Consider the following 22631-nt stretch of genomic DNA (forward strand, 5'->3'; position numbering starts at 1 on the left):
ACCAAAGTTTTAGAAACTGTTATCAACGAACAGATGACATTAATAACAATCCTTGCATTTGGTATAGTGCCTTATCACATTGTTAAGATGTCTCAAAGAACTTCACAAGGTATACTGTAAAGCAGATTGACTGGGTATTTTGTGGGCAAAGTGTAAACAAAACTAAAATATAGCATTCTTTTCTGCTTTAAGAAAACTCAAAAAGAAATCAACAGAATGGTTTATACCACACATTCTAGTAACTGCTGGATAATTGCACTCAAATAGATTCCTAAATGGATCTTAAAGTACAATACAAAAACAAGATGGTAAAGTTCAAACACTAATACTAACTTAATGTAAATAGCCAAATTGTATAAATGATCTCTGCATTGAAATACAAATGCTGCACTTATATTCATATACTATTCTGCTCTTGTGACTGCAGAATTCTTATACTCATACTCCTGTCTGTTGAAATTAAACAACTCAAGTAGCAGTTTTGTTTTAATCCAAATAGTTTTGAAAAACATTCCCAGCCTTTCTTACATAACTATTCTAAACAAACAAATTTCACAAGTCATTTTGCCGAAAAAAGTAAGCAAACTGAAGGTGCTTTGACTTAATCATTGCTGTTTAAAATCTCATCTGCAAAAATATTGTTTTGGTTGTTCTAAATATTGAAGGTTTTTCTAATAAATAATGAAAATTATCTATTAGAAAAACATTCAATATTTAGAACAACCAAAACAATCAGTGCTTACATCAACGGATGGGGATGGAGGGCTAGAAAGTGACACGAGATAGATAGGCAGGGAAGAAAATGTGTTTAATGGTTTAACTAACTACACCAATCTGTAAATAATCAAATTCAAATAATTTGAATTGTGAATCTTAATTCAACATATCCTACAGTTAGGATTAGTAATGCCTCACTGCTCCTTTTATTAAAATAGCTACTCTTTTAACAAAAGTCTTTTTCAATGTTAAGATTTTTTTCTCTGCTCTGAAAGGCTATTAATTACCATTTACACATTTGCAAATAATGAACCAACAGCTACAATCACACAATTTAAGCATTACTAATACACAGAACAAGAGCGAGAGAAATACATTGAGGTACAGCCAAATATACTCAATTTGTATTTCATTAATTCTCTAAGCACACAGAAATCATTTAAACCAAATGCAGAGTTTACTGTCTTTCACAATGAATAAATAGGATTATCCAGCCTCTACTACACCTATTAGCAATAAAAATGAACTACTGGTATGAATTCAACGCCTTAAATCAAGTGTTGTTCATGGTTGTGTCATGAAACAACTTGTCCAAAGTTCACATGGGTTTGTTTCACAGACTAATTCCTGCAGTAACCTACAATAATTCAATATTCTCTTCAAAGCAGGCTGTTAAGGTTTATTACATGGGCTATCTTCCAGAATTCTATTTGAAAATAATTATACAGGTATCAATCTACAACATATTATCAGGGGCTTTTTCTCTCCCTCAAAGCTTGAGAAAAAAAGTCCAACTTGGTCTGCTCGAGATGCACAAATTTACATTGCCTAATTTCCAATCAGTGATTACTAATCTGAAGACATTACTATTCTCACACAATCCACTTGTAAATAGCTACACTGTACTTTTTGTTTCAAACTGTATGCACTTCACAAAAGATATAAAAAGTAAAATCAAATGAAAAATTCCAGGAGACATTTATTGTACTTTGTTGCCCAATGAAGATAAAGAACTATTTGACTTAATGTCCTGAAATCTTTCAAATCTACTAGCACTCACGGCTCGTCATGCCACCTGCTTTGACACACTTTCAACTAGCCTGTTGCTGCAAAACAAAACATTCTACCAATAAATTTACTTCAATATCAGGTCAAGCTTCATAACTTTCAACAATTCTACAATGCTCATTTTGAATGGTCAATTGTTGTTCAACAACTCATTACACATTTCACAGATGTATATCAGCACAAGTTATTTTGTATGGATATCAGAACAAGAGTTTTTTTTGATGGTTATTATAGGAAGTTATATTAAGTTTTATTAAGCACATTAACACTTTTGATTCTCACAACTGAATTGGAAAAAGAACAAACTCAAAATATAAGACGATCCCAATAAATCTAGTTTATGCATCAGAAAGTCAATGGATGTGCAGGAATGATTTGAAGGTCATAACTTCATCTCAAGGATAAGGATGACAGTCACAACCACTGTTTCTGAAACCCATGAAATGACTTTTAATCACTCATTTATTTTTCATCGACATAAACTAGGTATTTAATTCTACTGCAGCCTTACAATACCCTCATGACATACTACAACTAGTATGCAGTAAATGAGAAAATATCTCAGAACACTGAACTGCCAACTTAAACTTGAAAGAACATATTTACTGATAAGACTAAAAATATTTCCTTGCATACTAAAAATACTTCTGATAGCTGAGACATGCACGGAATTTTTTAAAAAAATTCCCAACACTATTATTCTTGATTTGTGAATGTGACCCATATTCATGCTTAGTTTTAACGAAATCGTGTGTTATACAAAACAAAACTGTCGATTAATGTTATTTTGAGTTTCTATTAGCAGTACCACCAACTGAACCATTCATTAATTAGTTACAAAGATTTATATGTACTTTCATCACACACCGACTACAGAATCTGGTACACAGCTCAGTTACTCGCAGGTTTTTGTGATCCGGGAAAAAACGACTTCGGACCTAATTGAGGGGGTGAGTAATTTTATTTAGCAACTGGAGTAATGACTAATGCATCGGTGTATAATGAGAGATTTTTCTGGTGAACCGTCCCATCAACGTTCTTCAAAACGTCTCAAGATTCACTACGAAAGCCTTCGGGAAGAGCTACAGAGTTGTTAAAGAAATAATAAACGGTATCTTCCCAAAGATACCCTTTACCTGTTCTACTACGGGTGTGTGTGTGTGGTGTGTGTGTGTGTGGGTGTGTGTGGGCGTGTGTGTGGGTGTGTGTGTGGGTGTGTGTGTGGGGGGGGATGTGGATAGAGAAACAATCAAAACCGCAACGGTAAAGGAACATCGTTTCAGACGATATAACTAAAATGTTCCCAAGTCACAGACACTCCAAAGCAAAGCCACGCGACTCGGGACTCCGAAGTCACTTTGGCTCTCGCTCCGGTATTAAAATCTACACCACCCGACTCCCCTTCAGCCACAGTACGACACAGAAGCGACGTACTCCATCTTAAGTCTTGATCGCCACACACTTTTACGGTTCGGGACGGAACACCGACGTCCAGTGAGAGTTGAACGCGCGGTCCCGGTCCCCCTCGGGCTCCGGCGGTGCGGTTCACTTACACACGTCAAATACAAAGGTAACGGGAGAGGGACAGACAGACAGACACAGAGCCTCGACTGTGAAAACTTTTCTGTCTCTCTCTCTCTCTCCTCCCCTTGTCGGGACCGCGTAAAATGGGGACCCTGTGTGACCAATGCACTCAGACCGTGTGTGAGTGAGAGAGAGAGAGACTGACTGACTGACCCGGGACTTTCGATCTCGATAGATAGAGAGATAGAGAGAGAGAGAGAGAGATGTCCGCCACAAATTGCTGCTCAGACAAGACAGTCGGACATTTGCGGGTTACAGAGCCTCGCGGTGGGCGGGCGGGAGGGAGGGAGGGGAGAGCCCAGGTGTCCCCCTGAAGCCGTGGGGGTGGGGGGGGGGGTGTCTGCCCCCCGCTCCACCCACCCACCCACCGGCGCTGCCCTCACCTGTCCTCGGAGTCCATGCGGCTGAGCGGTTCCCCATCCGACGAGTTCTCCAAACTCTGCCGACGGTTCCCGGCGGCCGGAGCTGCCGTTTCCTCCCGGTGTTTCTGCTGCTGCTGCGGCGGCGGCTGCGGCTGTGGCTGTGGCGGCGGCTGCTGCTGAGCGGCGGCGGCTCTGACTCCGCTCCTCGGGGCCGGGCTGACGTGCTGGTGCTGGTGCTGGTGGCGGGCCGGGCCGGCCGGCCTGTGGGAGTCGGCCTGCGGGCTCCCGCTCTCCTCTCGGGCGCTCTCGGGCTCGGCCTCGGGCTCGGCCTCGGGCTCCGTCTCCTCCTCCTCCACCTCCTCCCGCGGCTGTTTCGAGGCCTGAGACCGAGCGCCGCTGCTCTTGGCCTCGGCTCTGCAGCTCTTACCGCCTCCTCCCGTGGCCGCCGCTCCGTTCAACATGGCGGCCGCGTCGGCGACCTCCTCCTCCTCCTCCTCTTCTTCTTCCTCCTCCTCCACCTCCTCCTCCTCCTCCTCGCCGCCGCCGGCGAGAGACAGAGCGAGAGGGAGAGGCGCGGCGGCGGCGGGTTTGATGGCGGGGCAGGAGGACGCGGCGCGGGCGGCGGCGGCGGCCATTCCTCCCTCAGCGCGAGCGGAGCGGAGGAGCGGAGCCGCGGGTCACGTGCGGCGGCGGCGGCCGCGCGGGGAGGGAGGGGGGGGGGGGGGAGCGCTACGGCGGCTCAGAGACCAACGGCCTCCGGGGAGGGACCGAGGAGCGCGTTTCCGAAATACATCGAATACAACAGTAATAATGTTGCCAGCAATAATGGTAGTAATGATAGTAACAATGCTGCTAGTAATAATAGCAATAGTGATAACACTGCTAGTAATGATAGTAATAATAATAGTAATAATGCTACTAGTAATAACAGTAATAGTAATAGTAATAATGTTGCCAGCAATAATAGCAATAATAATAGTAATAATGCTACTAGTAATAGCAATAGTGATGATGCTTCTAGTAATAACAGTAATAATAATAGTGATAATACTACCAGTAATAATAGTAATAGTAATAGTGATAATACTACCAGTAATAATAGTAATAGTAATAGTGATAATACTACCAGTAATAATAGTAATAATAAAAGTAATAATACTACTAGTGATAAATTTCGCGGTATCCTGAATGGGATGTACTCTCTTTCCTCGGAACGATGTTTCCCACTTCACTAATTGCACAGTGTTTGGTGCTGTTTGGTAAGAACTGAAGTGCCGCAGTGGTGGGAGGACGGGGGGGGGGCGCTGGAGGGATGGGGGGGGGGAGGGGGGCGCTGGAGGGATGGGGACGGTGGGGGGGGGGGGGTGGGGGGCGCTGGAGGGATGAGGTTGGATGGGCCAAAGGGCCTTCTTCATTCCAGACCAATCTTGTGAAGGAATGTCAGTTTTTGGCTCTCAGTTGTTCGCTCTCTCACATCGGAGTCAGAAACCCACGTCAGAGTCGTGGGTTTAAGCCCTGTGTTGGAACTTTGCTCCGAAAGCCTAAACTGATCCAACGGTATAGTTCTGCACCGTCGGAGGTTCTGTCCCTCAGAAGAGATGTTAAATTGCGGTTACCAACTCCTCGTTAATTCCAGTCAATCTTGCGGAACGCTTCTAAAACACTCCCACTACACGGAAGACACCGGATCAAACGCAACGACCATTCCATTCCATCAGCTGAAGAGCGAAGGGGGTACTTCTTGAGAGTTTGGGGACGACCATTTTTTTAGGGATCGGTTCACTGCGCAGTACGTTGGCGTGAAGCGCTTTGAGATGTCTTGGAGACCTGATTAAGGCGCCATATTAAAATGCAAGGATTATTATTACTACGAGGAGAAATACCTTTCAAAATGTAAATCAATCAATCAATCAATCAAGCAACAGGTCAATATGTTACCTTTAAATCTTGAGAGAAATTTATACAATGAGTAATAATCCTTGCATTCGATACGGCGCTTTTCATGTTTTCGAGACGTCTCAAAGCGCTGCACAGAATACGCTGTAAAGTGAATTGACTGTATATTTGTGGGCGAAACGCAATATCCTCTGTTTCTCCTTCCGCACATCTACTACCTTCAAGCGAAAGCTGCAGAGATACCATCAGTACAGTTACATTGAGTGGATGATGGGACATATCTGTTCCTGTCGGGCGGAGAAATTACTGTCCAAGTGATCATTCCTTTCCCAATTCTTAAGGTTGCACTGTCAGTAAGTAGTTTCGTGCTCCATCTACTGGTTAGGGTTGTAATTGGGAAACATTTGCCCAGCAAAGTCAGGCAGTATTTAATCAGACCAAAAACATTCTCCCCTTTTAATATACCTTATTGCGTCGGTGAGACTTCCCGAAGCGCCTCACAGAATGTCCAGTGAAGTGAATTGACTGTGTGCTTTGTGGGCGCAACGCGGCAGCCGATTCCACACGGCAGCGTCCCACAACCGGTCGTGGATTGAGTGACCAAGTTATTATTTTTTGTGGGAGGGATTATTTAAAATCTCTTGGGGTCGGGAATTCACTCACTGAGAATCCATATTTCGCTGTTAGAACTGGTAGCAGGCGTTGCGTTCAGCGACTTAATATCAAAACGTAAGTACTTTTATTATTCAAAGGCGCATGACTTAAACAGTTAACTTTTGCCTTCATCAGGACCTACTCACCAAAATACGTATCTCCTGCAGAGCAAAGAGATTTAAAGTCAGAAGACGTATGTTTTTTTCAAGCATAACCGTGTTACCAGAAAGGACAGAACAAAACAAAGCTATCAATCGTTACCAAATTAAATAATACTTTCACAAACGACAGACGAAAGATCTGGAAGCCCAGTCTTTTAAGAAGCCAACCGTGTTGCTGGTGTTCAGGGGCTGGAGATTGTGAACACACTGCTTTTCGACCGAATCGTACTGGCGTTGGATTGAAACGGCTACGTTTCCTAAAGTGCCAATGACTTATTATGGGAAGAGAAAAAGCTTTTAACGACTCTCGTTCCTCGAGTCTTGCCAGGCTCACAGTGAAATTAAGCCAGGATTATGTTGAAGACAAAAGTGCCTTCTATTTGAGCTGTAAAATGTCTAATTGCACGGAAATAAACACTGACGAGCGGATGTGTTCAATGAGGATACACCTCCCTGGTACATCTGTTTCACGAGGTTGAATGAACCTCTTAGGATGTTGTGAACTAAATTCTTTTATTGGACATCCACCTTCTAAGGGCCCTGAGAAGAAGCCACACTTCTGTGCTTGCCATTGTCCTTTTCAAAAAAAAATCCACAAATAAAATGGTGTGTTGCCTGCTTTTAGTAATTGGGTTAGGAAATATAAAGTCAGTTCAGCTCCACAGGTGCATGTCGTCTTGACTATGTGGCCATTCATGACCAAGCTCAGACAGCGAGCGGCAGTCGGCTGTTCAACCATGAAGTGGGAACAGGGGAGGATAGGGGAAAATCAGACGACATAATAACTAATTAATTTTTTCAATTTATAAGAATCCGACATGCAAATGGACGGCAGCTGATACATGCAATTGATTTTGAAAGTTAGTTGGTACTTTTAACTCTGTCCGTTACTGAATAATTACGTTGTGCCTAATTACTGTATTACTGATGATACAAAGCAAAAGATTTTTGGAACTCATATGTCAGCCTCTTTGGTGGGAGAGGGAGGTCACTGAAAGAATGAGAAGAGCCCTTCAGTGAAGGTTTAACATTCAAATGAAAAAGTGTTAAAGGTTAAGGGTGTGGAATCTTTGGAGGGTATAATAGGCACTTTCCACTCAAAATGCTTCCTAAATTGCCTAATCTTTCAAGCCTGTGCAATTTGGGGATATTAAAGATGAAAGGTTTTACTGAATTGGATTTGAATCAATGGTTTATTCTTCATTTTGTTACTTAAGCTCATTAGTCGGGATATTATTTCACTCCTGAGTGGAGCGTAATATTATTTTAAACGTTGCAGGATTTGACAGACTCAGCTTGAACCCACAAGCTTGATTCAGAGGTGAACTGCTACCGATTGAGCACCTAAGTTGCCAAATTTTATAGGTGCCATTTTATAAGGACCCTGCATTTTTATCACAACTTATCACCTCAAAATATCCTACAGTGTGTTTTAGTATTTACTGCAATGATTGTTTCTGAAGCCAAATGCAGCAGATATGTTGTCCTGTAAACGGCCATGAGATGAATGACCAATTGATTCAGAGGAGGGATGGCAAGATCACTGGGAGAAACTCCCTCTGCTTTTCAAATAGATGTAGTGTCACGGGAACTTCAACGAACAACTTGAATTTATATAGCGCTCCTCACGCAGGGCAGTGTCCTAAGTTTCCTTATTCCACACGGCTGTTTATCTCGCTGTAAAAATAGGAACCTGATTGTTAGCAGTGGATTGGCAGATTGATTTCTGGGGGTGATAATCCCTCAAAAAAAAACGGATCATTCGTGGGACACTGCTGTGCGAATTCTGCATTTCGCCCACAAATATTGTTAATTGACTTTACAGTACATTTTGTGAAAGCGCTTTGAGCCGTTTAGAAGACCTGAAAAGCGCTCTATCAAATGCAAGGATTAGTATTATTATTATGACCGTGTTGCCACCAAATAAGCCTCCCAGAATGACTGTAAAGGTCCTGCAGGTTGTTCTGATGTTTTTAGTCACTGTCGTATACCGTCTGAATCAGTTATTCCTGTGGGTCCATTTATAGTGCAGTTGAAGTTTACTGGAGGTGTGGTACACTTCTGGTGTGTAGCATGTGAGCTCAGAAAGCCTCTTAGCTGTCCCGTCATCCACTGGAAACGATCATGAGGGTGATTGCTGGTTTCCTGCATCCCATCTCCCACTCTTTGTGAAAGGCTCTGTATGCAAGTGTAAGTTGTTGATGCAATGAATGTTCTTAATTTGTTTATTAGCTACATGAGTGGTTTTGTGAGACATGGCTTTAGCTATCTAACTCTATAAAATCCAATACACACCTTGGGAGATTTTTCACCCCTGGCAGGTTCGGGCAATTACTTTATACCAGTGCGAGTTTTGCAATTTGTCTGATAGATATCATCTGGTTCACAAAGCCGCCTGTGTCACTGGCAGGAGTTTCTCCTTTCAGAACCAGTCAACAATAAAGCGGTGGGGGAGGAGAGTAAGGGCAACAGAAAAAGACCAACAGAGACAAAAAGAAGAGGCAGATGTAGATAGGAAATGGAGCCTTTCAGAGAAAGACTTTAACAGTGAAAGACAGAGGAGACCCACTGTGAAAACTGATGCCTCAACAGAGAAACGGAAAGGACAGATGAGAAATCATCCTTTAGGCACATAAATTAATATATATTTGGTGTACATACTACTTTTCCAAGGTCTGTGCACCTGGTAGCATTTAGAAACACAAAATACTGTATTTTTTTAAAAAAAAGTAATCAGAATAACTTTGTTATACGATAAAGCAACAAGTGTCACATTATATTCTAAACGGCATAAAAGCAGCATCTACAAACAAGTCCTTAGTTCTGTGAGCTGAAGGCAGCCTGCAGTGTGGACCGTGTGAAAAGCAAAGTTATTTCTTACATTTGATTATAGCACCTAAAACGTTGAAACATCTCAAAAGCTTTTCTACATCTAGATCTTAAAGTGGGTTTTGAAGGCAGAGGAACAGGGCAGAAATTGGCTACCATGTGCTCACCCGCAAATACACAAGTCACAACACTTCACAGTAAAATCATGTGAAGCGCTTTGAGCCGTCTCAATGACGTAAGGAGTTCCTGAAGCTCAATGGTTAGAGCACTCGCATCGTAAGCGAGAGACCTGGATTCTATGCAGGGTGAAATGTTGAGCAAGTTTCCTTACTCCACACGCCTGTTTACCTAGCATTAAGCAGCTGTGAGTCGATTGGCGGATCGCTTTTCCGGGGATAGTAATCCTTCAAAATAAAACCAATATCATTTGGTCGCTTCAATCCATGACTGTTTGTGGGACACTGCTGTACGCAATTGGCTGCCACATTTCACCCACAAATATAGTCAATTCACTTTACAGTATATTCTGTGAAGCGCTTTGAGACGTCTAGATGACGTGAAAAATGCTATATCAAATGCAAGGATTATTATTATTATCATAAGGCACTGTAGCAAATGCAATTATTATGCAAGCTGCTGTTCAAGGTTTACCTTCTGTACCCCATTAGCATCTTCTATATCTCTGTAAGATCCCCTCTGAGAATTATTTTTTCAAGGCTGACGAGCTTTAGCATATCCAATCATTCCAAACAATAACAGTCATTCATATTGCTCTTCTCTGCGCTATGAGAGGCCTGGGGAGAAACACTGTATACCACACCAAGCTGCATCCAATGTGGCCTAACTGTACAGCGTGAGCACAACATCTGGTGATCTGGACTCAAGTCAATGTAATGCAGCCAATTAAATATTTGTGACAACACGACCTGAACACATGAGGAAACACTAAATGGTTCTGTATGCCAAGAGTTGCACGGATTTACGAGGGAAGAGAGATCACTTTAGGCTGTTAGTGATTATAGTCGTAATCACTTCCCAGGATCTGTTAAAAGATGCACCGAGAAGGTTTTGGAAAGCTTTTCACTTACTTTTGGTGCCATTTGTAATATAAACTTACACCCACAAAATATAGTCACTTTACAGTATAGTCACTTTACAGTATATTTCTTGAAGGAGATTTGAGACATCTCCAGGACGCTACCCCACGTGAAGGGTGCTATATATTTACTCGTTGTCTTGAATACGTGATAATGAGCCTATATCAAATGCAAGAATTATTATTTTAAACTGACATTATGTAACGTCTGTTAACACAAGTAGTCTCAACTTAAAGCAAGAATAAAAAAAACTTTGAATGCACATTATCAGACTGAGAATATTTCTGTGGAAAATGGAAGCAAGTGTGTAGTAAATGAACTTAGAAATCAAAATGATTTAGGATTTAAGATTTAATGAAAAAGCTTTTTAATATTCATGAATAGTCAAAAATCAACTTTCAAACCTCAACATTACAATACAAGTAAACACGTTTCCTTAGGTCTTTTTCGTCACTATGTATCAGCAATAAATGCATATTAAAATACCACCACCAAAATAACATTACCATTTATTATAACATGATATAAAACAGAACATGATATGAACATTGCATATTAACAATTGTAAGTTGCATCATAATTACAGGCTCTGCTCATTGTATGCTATGTACACAATGAACATAATTACATTTTGTACACGCAATGGGGTACGGGATATGTAGCCCTCTACATATTGCTTTGCACTTGGCTAGAGTGGAGTTGCATCGAAATGCTGCACAAAGCCTTATGAAAAGTTTGCTTAGGGCAGGAAATGTAGGAAACTACTGTACATAGTGACATTCTTATATGTGCTGAGAGCAGTCTGGCGATAACTGCAGACATTACAACATAAAGTATAAATAGTTACAGCAGAATTTACTAAGTAACAGCAATAATTTGTGCCAATACAATGGCACTATGTTCATCGAATGTAGTAAGAAAACAAATTGAAAGCCAAATCCTATTGTATACATAAAACATTAGTGAACTCTTTCACGAAAGATAGGGTCACAGTTACTGATTGAACTAAAATGCAGGCGTAAAATAAAAGAATTCAAACTACAAGCAAAATACTGACAAATATTCATTAAACAAAAATAAAACCCTAATTGTCATATTATGCTAATGTACCGTGATTTCTTTACATATGAACTTAAAAAGAGTAATTTTTTAAAAAAAACTGCCATGGAGCAATCACTCTCCCGAAATACACAATTTTTAAATATCGGCATTGTATCCAACATAAAGGTATTTCCTATAAGGAGTGTTTTAATAGTGTGAGTCAAGTGTTGCTGCCAGCACTTGTGTGAATTCTTGTGCTCTGGTGCACTCCATTTCCATATACAGTAGCTGGCTTTTGCCTGTAGTCCCACAGTACTTCCAAACGTTGTGAAATGTCTTCAACCCTCAGCCTTGTGTCGACGAGAAAGAATTACCTGTGGCTAGCATCGGAGCTGCATTGTGAAAAACAACATTTTATTTTTTCTTTCCTCAAACTTAAGTCGGCTAATTATAAGAGAATGTGATCGTCTTTGTGGCCAACTGGGAAAGCAACATGGATATCATATAGGTCTACAATGAAAACCATAGCCGTGTGATAGATAGCTGGTTCTTTTCTGAATAGTCCTTTTTTTTTAAAATTGATTAATTCTATCTGCTTTCAGCAATACGGCCAGGACACAAAACAGCTAGATTATCCCATCATACATCAGTTACGAACACCAGAAAAACCTACATTTAACAATATGTAGGAAGGTGATAAACTAATCCGGTGGCTGGAAGATGATAATGTTTTGATTTCCAACAATTATTTCAGTCAAAAAGACAACATAACATTTCCAGGTTATGGAGGGAGTGGGTGGGCCAGATGAATGGAGTTAGTTGGGGCTGGATGTGGCCTTTGGGCCACAAGTTAGACCACTCTGACTTAACAATGACATAAATTAATAAAAAAAACGAAAACTGGAAATGGAATGTAAATAAACGATTGGAAGATGACAAAACTTGAAATAAAAGCTTACTTTTTGTAATCATACACACATAAAGTGGGATCCTTCTGTGAGCTGGGGATGTGGGGAAGATTGCGATGTTGTGGATTGAGATGGAGAAGATGATTTTTCTGCAAAGAACAGCGAGTACGATTAAAAAAAGGTAAATTAAAGGCAGACACTCAAATCTCACTCAAAAGCTGACATAATATATAACGTTGACAAACAGTAATGTTACATTTTGAAACAATACGGCCACACACAAAATGATTCAGATTTCTGGGACAAAACATCAAATCAGTCTGGTATTACCATTGCTCATTCACAAAGATCATCCACAAAATATACAGTCAATTCATTTTACAGTACATTCTGTAAAGCGCTTTGAGACGTCTCGAAGGAGTGATAAGGCGCTACATAAAATGCAAGGATTATTATTATTACCTGTGTGGTGGTAACTGTCAGGTGCGGGAAGATTTTAATAGACACTGATGAGAAGTTTAATCAATAAACCAAATTCTACATTTATGTATGTTATCACTCAACTTAGTAACTGGATCTCATAAAATATATATTTTATTTCATAATGGATAATTATTCTATATGGATGCTGACTCCCAGTTGTAAAGACATCAAATCAAGTTTAAACACCTTTTGGAATAAATCTCCACTTGAATTGGAATTAAGCCTTACGACCCTTTAAAAAATTTTAAATTTTTTTTAATGTATTAAAATAACTTCATTGCCATCAAAAAATTCAATTAATCAAAAGGATAACCTGCCTCTGGCGCTAACCAATACATCAGACAAACACGCAATTCCATGTGCCAATCAATGGTACCTTTGTGGATGGCGAGCACAGGAATGCCTGAGGCAGGGCCTTAACTATCAGAATGATGTCAGGGCAGTAAGAGAACAAACAGCTCATAAATTCGACTTGGGCTTGAAATAATTTATATTGGAGTGCAGGAAAATACCTTACTTATATGCGTTTATTCAATGTTCAGCGATTGATGGGTAATTTGCATTTAAACATCTACATTCATAGCACAGAGTTTAACAATAACAACGAATTTACGTTTAAATCGTGCCTTTCGGGTGGGCGTCCCAAGGGAATGACAGTCCAGGCACCTGAGCCTGACCTTCGATAGTGAGGCAGGTATGTTCGTGTGTGGAACTTAATTTGTAGAGATAGGTTTGGCTGACGCACGTAAATAGAATGCAACAGTCCAAAATAATTTGACTATTTCACTGTAAACTGCTGTAACACTGTAATGCTGTACTGGTAGAAATAAAAGGATCACATTTTTTACGAAGATGTTAATATGAAGGAATATATCGAGCCAATCAACGGGGAAAAAAGAAAATTGTCATCAAAATGCAAACTGGAATATATATCCACAAATAGATTAATATATAAAATGTAATATATCCACAAATCTTACAATTTTCGCACATTCGCTTTCGAAAAGTCTCAAAGTGCTTAAGAGTTTACCGCAAAGTAAAATGACTATGTGTAGGATATTTGGCAAAATAATCAATATCAGATAGTTTGGAATGAAGTATCTTCCACAGTGAGAGCTTGGGGGAATCAAAAGTTTACCGTCAAAGGATAGAAGCTACATGCACACAGCTGCTGTCAAAAATTTGCCATAATTTATCCACGTTTGTCAATTTGAATCAGGGAATCAAAATGTATAGTCTGGAAAATGAAAGCTATGGGCACGAGGGGAGTCATTTTCTGAAGAGGAGATTGTCAGGGTCATGGGCCAGGAGCTCGCCAATGCATCATGTCCAAGCTGTACTTGGCCTGGAAAGGTTTGATGCTGTCAGAGTGGATCGAAAAATACTTCAATCCACTGTTAATCTCCACCATGAGCAGAAATGCACACACACAAACTGAAGAAATGAAGTAACTGATGGCCATCAACTTCATTAAATGAACTAAGAAGAAACTGAATCAATACTTTCAAAGTAAATAATCCCTGGTAATAACTTGTCTTTTCCATCAGATCTGTAAATAGGCTACACATATAGTTGAACCGTGCACAAAAGGTTGTTTTATCAGGACTCTTAAAACGATTCTGTCTCTCACAATATCACCACAGACCTACATATATTTAGGTCATAGCAATTGCAGTCTCTGCTAAAACCAGGTGAAGACCACAAACACAGCCCAGGTAGTGGAGCGTGAGAAAATGGTTAGTTATAAATATCGAAGTGTATATCAAATTAGCTCTCAGAACAACTTACTGAGTTTTTTTTTAAAAAAGTGTTTTGAAAGGTAATAGTCTTAATTAGGATTTAGTTTCACTATGTTCTATACATTTTCAGTACAATGAAACCACAAGTACTGTTGCTTTAGCACAGCTGCATGCACGATAGAGTAAAACTACAGCTATTTTCATCTACTTGGTGCTGCTGTAATTTTCTGTGGTTAGTTTTTCCTACCTGCTGCAAAGATGCTTCTTTTTGTTGCCTCTGTGGCTAATTCATATGAAATATTAATCTTGTCTTGCTCCTGAACATCATCCTCCTCCACACTGTTCTCAGTTTTGTGGTTGGTGACTGGGATAACACTCTGTAGGCTTGGAGGGAAAGAAGTATGAAAATCTCATCGTTAAATTAAGTTAGACTTTTCTACGTGAATATTTTTACCTGGATATTGAAGAGCTTGAATATTGGAGAGAACACAATTTGCCACTTACAAATCTCACCACTGTAATATTTTACTTAATTCAACAAATCTCTGTGAAATGAAAGTATCTTTCATTTTTTTTCCATGAAGGATTAAAGGATTAAAAACCAAGGATTTTTCTTTCACAAAAGGTTTTTCCCCAATGTGTATGTTTCAAGTTTGTTATGTGTAATATGCAGTAATAATAAGCAATGAAACATTGCCAGGCAAGTGACGGTGGGATCTGGAGTTTATCAAAGGATCTCATAAAGAAACCTAAATGAATAACAAGTAAAAGAATGTCACAATCCCACTATTATTCACTGTATTTGACATAGTGAACCTTACATAAGTCATAGGGTAGGGACTGAACATTTAATGTGGCTTATGCAAAGTATGAGTTATGTCAAACTTGCATAGAATATAGTCTTAAACGGGGCTTGGGCAGATCTAAGACTTAGGCAATTATATGATTTAAACAGATCAGACTTTTACCGTAATAAGCATGAATTTATTTACTTAAAGAGGAACTAAAGATTAGAAGACCGCTTTTAGTTTAAAGCATTTCCTCTAGAAAAATAAGAAAAATAACTGAAGTGAAATTCTCACTTGAAGGCATTCACTGGAACCCGCTTCCTTCTGAACCAGGATGTTCTGAGTCATAGCAACTCCACTGCTTTAGTGAGTTTATAGACTGGACTGAGTGCTGATGGGGAGCTAGCCCAAATCCTGGCAACATCCGGTACCGAGTAGGTAGCAATGCCCAGCGAATACTGAACTCTAGGAAGTTTCAAATAGGCTCAGAGGGCACGCCAATTCCTCCAGGACTATACGTAATGTGCAATTAATCCAACAGGATTCATGTCCTGGATAGCTGTCTCAAAGAAGAATTATTTAAAACATTTTCATTTATGTTATTTAAGGGAGTACTTTAAAAAGAGAGGAATCAGTCCAAACTTTGAAAGCTACAGTACACTGAGTTGAGTCGATTAGACCTATATTCTCTAGAATATAAAAGAATTAGAGGTGATCTTATAGAAACCTATAAGATTCTTAAGGGTCTTGACAGGGTAGAGAGTGGGAGACTGCTTCCCCTGGTTGGAGAATCTAAAACTAGATAGTCTCAGGATTAAAGGTCAGCCCTTTAGCACTGAGTTGAAAAAACATTTCTTCACTCAGAGGGTAGTGAATTTATGGAATTCTCTACCCCAGAGGCTGTGGATGCTCAGTCCTTGAACATATTCAAGACTGAGATTGATAGATTTTTTTAAAACTAAAGGGATTCAGGGACATGGGATAGGGCAGGTAAATGGAAATAGGTTAGAAGATCAGCCATGATCTTGTTAAATGGCGGGGCAGGCTCGAGGGGCCGAATGGCCTATTCCTGCTCCTATTTCTTATGTTCTATACTGAAACTACAGTAAAGCTATACTGTACCGTAGTTATTAAAAGTCTGACTGATAGACTGGACTGATACTGTAGCTGTGAGTGACTGTGCCATTTCTACTACCCACGTGGAAGAATGGGTGAAGCCATTGCTTCTGTATATTCTGGTGTGGCAGCACGACTTGCCGAGTGAGCACCTCAGACTGTTTGAACTGAATTGGATAGAGAATCTAACATAAACAGTTTTATGATGACACTGAGTATTGCATACCAAAGTACACTATCCTCACATCACCAATACAGTATTCATATTAGAGGAAGTGCCACAGATACATAGAATGTTCTAAAGTTTTTGGTATATTGGAAAGTATAATTAAAAAAAATATTCTTTCACTTTCAATATTATGGACAGAAGTGTTACCTGTTTTTGTCAATGCTGTCTTTAATTCTGTCAACATTCTGCTCCTTCTTTGGAGTTTCATTGGGATCTGATATTTCAGATTCATCCTCTATGCACCTTTGAAACTTGAGAATATGACCCCGTTTTGAAATCTGTGGAATTATAAAACAAAGACCAAGTTAAGAATGACAAAATGTTTTGTGTCAAACATTGTCTTGTATTGGCTACATGTTGAAATTATGCAAGAATCTGAAATATGAAAAGATTTTCATCCATCCCTCATGCAACTAGTAATCATATTAAAACCTATTCAAATACAAGTTTTAGTGTACCTGTAAGAAATTTCTGAAGCAATTAACATATCAGTTCAATATACATATCCCAGCTAATTTACTATGGAGTAAATTTACCTTATGCTGTGTTAAACAACCTTGAGAGCAAAAATATTGATCAGATCGCAAAGCGCTTCACAAAATATACTGTAAAGTGAATTGACTGTGTATTTTGTGGGTGAAAATGCAGCAGCCAATTGCGCACAGCAGCGTCCCACAAACAGTTATGAACTGAGTGAACAAATTTTTTCTCTGAAGGGATTATTACCCCCGGAAAGCAATCCACCAAATGAAGGAGGAGTGAGCCTAACGCAATTTGTATTCCCCACGTTTAGCTGTTCTCACCTCTTTGTCGGCGTGCACCTTATACTGATCTGGCTCAGCATCCTCTTCTTTTAAACGGGCTATTTCTTCTGCCGCAGTTTCTCGAGGTTGTTCAGAATCATCTTCTCGAACTGCAGCTTCCAGCTCCTTGATATTACATTCTACTGTTCTGCTTCTGCGAACCTGAATTAGTAGGCATTGTTCAGTCACTAGTTTAAAACAAAAACCAATGTAATATTTTTGCTGCATGGTTTGCTGGGTTTGGTAAGAAACAATTCTGGTGCGGTGTAGATTTAAAAAAAAGGCTATAATAGAAGTAAATGGGATTCTAGATTTTAGAGGTAAGGTATTTGATAAAGAAAGTGATTAAATATATACAAGACAGTGCTCAGGAATTACTGCTTGTAATTCTAGGCATCCCATTACAAAATGAATATCAGAATCAACGTCATAAAAAGCCTCAGAGTAGGAATGGGGTGTCTCGGTAAAAGATCTGCTTTCTTTGGAACAGAGACAGTTAATAAGGGATATCTATAATAGGTGTTCAAAATTCTGGAGGATTTTAATAAGATAATGAAAGATTATCCCCGCTGCTTAGTATACAGTCACTAGGGGGCATAATCTCAGGATTTCCACTGGAACGGTTAACAGCGAAGAAAGAACTTTTTCATGCAGAGAGTTGTTAGAACTTCGAATGCTTTGCCACGAATGGCTATTTTAAAGATTTAAAAGGGAATTAGATAAAACATTTGAAGAACAATCTGCAAAGGGTAAAGGACAGGGAACTGGAATTGAAGTTAGCTCCAGTGGAGGTGCACAGTGGATCAAATGACTTCTTCTCTGCTGTCATGTCCATGGCAATTGCTGGATACAAATGTGATAATCATTTGCCAAGTTATCCAAATCTTCCTGGAATACTAATATCTTAAAATCCTCCTGTATCACAATCTGTACACAAATAAGGTAGGCAGGTGATTTACTCTCAGGCCTCATTAAGACTACCTGCTAGTGGATGATAATGTGTGGCCTGGGATAAGGCTTTGCCAATTTTCCTCTCCCTTCAACTTAATGCCTCATCTCAACCCTTCTACTTTTCCTGGGAACTTGACTGGCATAATAACTAACTGTGCGTGTAAGTGATCAGCAGGAAAAAAACCAAACTCTTTTGTGAATGGAATGGTAAATGTGCAAAATAAAGTCTCCAAAAGCAATCTGTGAATTAACTGCGAAACATAACAAATCTGAAAAGTGCAGTGTTGGGAGAAATTAGTGAGTGACCTTTACTGAGAAAGTCATTGTATTACGGTAAAAAGTGACTGAGAATATTTGAGTGATGCATCAGTAAGGGAAATATTCAAAGACAAACTTGTGTTTTTTTGTGTTTAAAAAAAGAGAAACGTAGGCTGAATCTATATTGAATTTGATGAGAAAATTCATGAGAAATCATTGAGATTCACCACAAATATGCTGCGTAAACTGGGGTGAAGCATTACAAAGTAAGCTGGAGTTGCCTGTTTCAGCAATACTCTGATATGCCCCACTGCAGTCTAAATATAATGTTTATTCATTAAATGTGCTCAGTTTCCCATAATTTCTTGAACTCTCTAGATTTTTTGAACAGTTAGTCATGCTGTCAGGATTTAAATAATATTAAAAATAATTAATGTTCAAATCCAGAGAACTGTGAAAACATGGATTTCCAAAATTGGATTTCAGGATTTTTTCAAATGGCTTTGAAGCAATGCGAGCAAGAGATTTAGCCAAGTTCTCCCTCTTAATGTTGCTTTGCTGTTATTCTCATGAAAAAAAGCATTACATCTGCAGAGTTTGCAGGAAAGTTATTCAATTATAACATTTTTATACTCGAAGTTTGTCTTGTTGAGCTCTTACAAATGAAAGCAATCTATATAAAGTGAAATGCAATGCAAATTTCATCTGATCTGGCTATAGCTAATGCAGAACAGATAAAATCAGTAGGTTTTGTGTCAGTGGTATTCAAATAAAAAACAATGAATTAGGACCTCCCAGATCTTCCATCTCATGCACTGACTTAACAGTAAATAATCTTAATACTTTTTGCCAAAGAAAAATATTTTGATATGAATTAATGATTTTGCTCTGTTCTTACCAGCTGCAAATAATATTAATAAAGAATAGTTTATCCTCTCCCCACCTGATCACTCCGTGAATGTTTCTCCTCATCTCCTCTTTCATCATGAAAATAAAGGCTATGAAACTTACAGAATACTTCTCTGCGGGGTTAGTTGGTTTGGCCTGGAAATTTTCTCTCGACTGACTCCTGGATGGTGACTGATCTTGCACTGCTATCAAATTCAATCCTTTCCTTTTCTCTTTCAGAGAAGCTTGCTGGTGACGTTTTATTCTTTCAAGTTGCTCCTCTATGCTCATTCGAGGACGTGGACTTTCTGCAAGGAAAAGCTGGTCCACTGCACTTTTTGGCCTCTCCTGTAATAATAATACTCTTCTAGATAACCCGATCTGACTTTTTTTAAAAATAAACAATTAAATCCATGGTTTCCAGTAGATGGAGTTTATGACTATCTCTTCTCCACTGTTGCATTGAGAGTCACTGGGGTCAATTTTAATACTAGTGTGGTTAACTGCTGGTCAGGTTTTCATCAATTAAATGGCCCTGCGGTTGATAGTCAGTCCCATTTGGTGAACTACAGGTTCTCAGGGAGCTATTTTTTCCGTGTTCTTATTAAACAAATTCATTAACAAAACCACAAGTTATATGTATAATTTTCGGTTTCATGAATTCAGTAAGGCGGTTATAATGGATATATAATCTCTTAATAATTAATACCCGACCAAGTCTAGAGAATCAGGTGATGCTCAATATGTATCAGAGGTGTTAGCTTGGCTGTTAATAACACTCTTGCTATGGTCAGAAGGTTGTGGATTCAAGCCCCCAAGTCAGGGTTTAAGATCATAATTCAGGATGACATTGCAGTGTAATTCTGGGGGAATTCGCAGCATTGCGAAGGTGACATCTTTTGGATTAGACAATAAACCGAGGTCCTATTTTCCTGGTTTGGTTGTTTAAAGATCACACTGTTCGAAAAGAGAAGGGAGTTTCTCAACAACAACAGCTTGGATTTATATAGTGCCCTCCACGCCGAATGGCGTCTCAGAGCGCTTTACAGTTTAGGATCCTGGGGCCGAGCTGGGGGGGGAGGGGGAGCCAGGGGGAGGCGGGGAGGAGGAAGGTGACCAAAGGCGCGGTCGAAAAGAAAGGTCTTCAGCAGGGACCTGAAAATGGGAAGGGAGGGACTGAGACGAAGGCAGTGAGGAAGGGAGATCCAGAGCCTCGGGACATAGTGGCTGAAGACACGGCCGCCGAGGGTGGAGCGGAGGACTCGGTGGACAAGGAGGAGGCCAGTCCCGGAGGAACGAAGGCAACGGGTACTGTGCTGAGGAGAGAGGAGGTCAGAGAGGTCGGGGGGTGAAGAGGAGTGCAGGAACTTGAATACGAGGGTGAGGATCTTGAAATCGATCCTCTCTGGGATAGGCAGCCAGTGCAGTCTGGCAAGGACTGGGGTGATCGGGGAGCGGGGTTTGGTGCGGGTGAGAATGCGGGCGGCAGAGTTCTAAATGAGTTGGATTTTATGGATGGTAGTGGATAGGAGACCAGTGAGGAGGGCGTTTGAATAGTCCAGCTGCGAGGTGACAAAGACATGGACCAGAGTTTCAGCGGCTTTGGAGGAGTGGTATTTGCGGAGACGGGTGATACGTCGGAGGTGGAAGAAGGCAGAGCTGGTGAGGAACCGGATGTGGGGGAGAAAGGATAATTGGGTGTCGAACCTGACGCCTAGGTTGCGTATGGGTTCGGAGAGTTTTAAGGGAAGTCGGGTAGGTGGAGGAGGTGAGAGCCGTGAGAATTTAGACGTTGATGAGAGCCGAAGAGTATGGCTTCCGTCTTGTCAACGTTCAGCTGAAGGAAGTTTGCGCTCATCCAACCCCTGAGATCTGACAGGCAGCTGACAAAACATCAGGGGACTGGGGGTCACAAAGAGAGGTGGAAAAATAGAGTTGGGTGTCATGTGCATACATGTGGAAATGTACCCCATGCCTGTGGATGACATCCCCAAGAGGGAGCGTGTTCTCCCAGTGTCTTGACCAACGACCTCTAAATCAACCATTGACTTCAAGATTGTTTTTGTGGAATTTGCTATGCACAAATCTGCTGTTATTTGCCAACAAATACACAGTCATGACACTTGACAATTACCTTTGCGACTCTTCGAGGTTATAACAGCAACAACTTTCATTTATATATCGCCCCTCACGCAGGGTACCGTTCCAGAGCGCTTATAAGTGCTATGTCAAATACAAGGATTATTATGATGCACTTATTCAGAAATGTTTACATTGTTTATTTTCTTTGGAGACAAATATACAACCGTAAAAAAGTTAGAAAATTATCAATGAATAATATTAAATTGTGTGATTTATAGTTCAAAATCATGCCACACTTTAGGTCATACCACACAGTACATACCATATAAGGAGTGGTTCCATCCATCTTTCTGTGTTTCCTTAATGTAACATAAGAAGCAATAGTGGCAGATTCAGGCATTGGTGATTTGGTTCGAGGAGGAACTATACCGACTGGAAAAGACATACCTGGAAAAATTATAAAAGCATAATTAATTGAGATTACCCTTTCTGTTGAAGCATTCAAAGACCAGCTCCTGTGTTACCCATAAAGTATTCATACTCTAGTATTTATCAACCTGAACATTTTTAATGCGGACTAAGCACAGAACTAAAGGACAGGGAAATGTTAACAGGCCATGAATTAAGCCTACAGATTACAAATAATTACCCTCCCTCCAGTAATGGGTATCTGGAACAGAACAAATTTGAGAACTATATTGTTCAGGTTTATTATTGTAATAATCTATGCTATATAAACACAAGTTGTAGTAATTGTAAACATTAACTAAACCTAGGTTTAGAAACTTTACCTCTACTTGCCATATCTTTCTTATTTGCTTTATTTTGTTCTACTTCCCTATTCTCCGCTTTATATACATTTTAAATTATTTCTGCAATTTTCTATCTATAAATTTGGGATAATTTAAAAACCTGTGGCCTTGGGCTCTTTAATCCAAGTTTAATTATGAACTGACTCCCTGTTGTTAAACTTGTTT

The 22631-nt window shown here is 39.9% G+C and overlaps 2 protein-coding genes across 10 annotated transcripts in view; both read right to left on the bottom strand.

Moving 5' to 3' along the window:
* Positions 1 to 4366, bottom strand: part of aebp2 (AE binding protein 2) — a 37413-nt gene extending 33047 nt beyond the window's left edge. Inside the window, exon 1 of the mRNA XM_042335027.1 lies at positions 3753 to 4366. Coding sequence (XP_042190961.1) covers positions 3753 to 4366 — 614 coding nt within the window. The remainder of the gene's footprint in view (positions 1 to 3752) is intronic.
* Positions 4367 to 10718: 6352 nt separating this feature from the next.
* The window catches only part of plekha5 (pleckstrin homology domain containing, family A member 5), a 130495-nt gene continuing 118582 nt past the window's right edge, over positions 10719 to 22631 (bottom strand). For 8 of the 9 annotated variants that reach the window (XM_042335947.1, XM_042335939.1, XM_042335948.1 and 5 more), the window contains 7 exons: positions 21977 to 22101; positions 19696 to 19920; positions 17476 to 17637; positions 16820 to 16950; positions 14787 to 14923; positions 12369 to 12466; positions 11736 to 11801 (listed from right to left, as the gene is read on the bottom strand). In XM_042335947.1, the coding sequence (XP_042191881.1) occupies positions 12378 to 12466; positions 14787 to 14923; positions 16820 to 16950; positions 17476 to 17637; positions 19696 to 19920; positions 21977 to 22101 (869 nt within the window). In that variant the 3' untranslated portion in view covers positions 11736 to 11801; positions 12369 to 12377. Of the gene's footprint in view, positions 11802 to 12368; positions 12467 to 14786; positions 14924 to 16819; positions 16951 to 17475; positions 17638 to 19695; positions 19921 to 21976; positions 22102 to 22631 lie in introns of all 9 variants that reach the window. The other variant, XM_042335936.1, reaches the window with a different exon arrangement.

The sequence above is a fragment of the Callorhinchus milii genome, unplaced genomic scaffold, assembly GCF_018977255.1.
Source record: "Callorhinchus milii isolate IMCB2004 unplaced genomic scaffold, IMCB_Cmil_1.0 Scaffold5, whole genome shotgun sequence".
Classification (NCBI taxonomy): Eukaryota; Metazoa; Chordata; class Chondrichthyes; order Chimaeriformes; family Callorhinchidae; genus Callorhinchus; species Callorhinchus milii.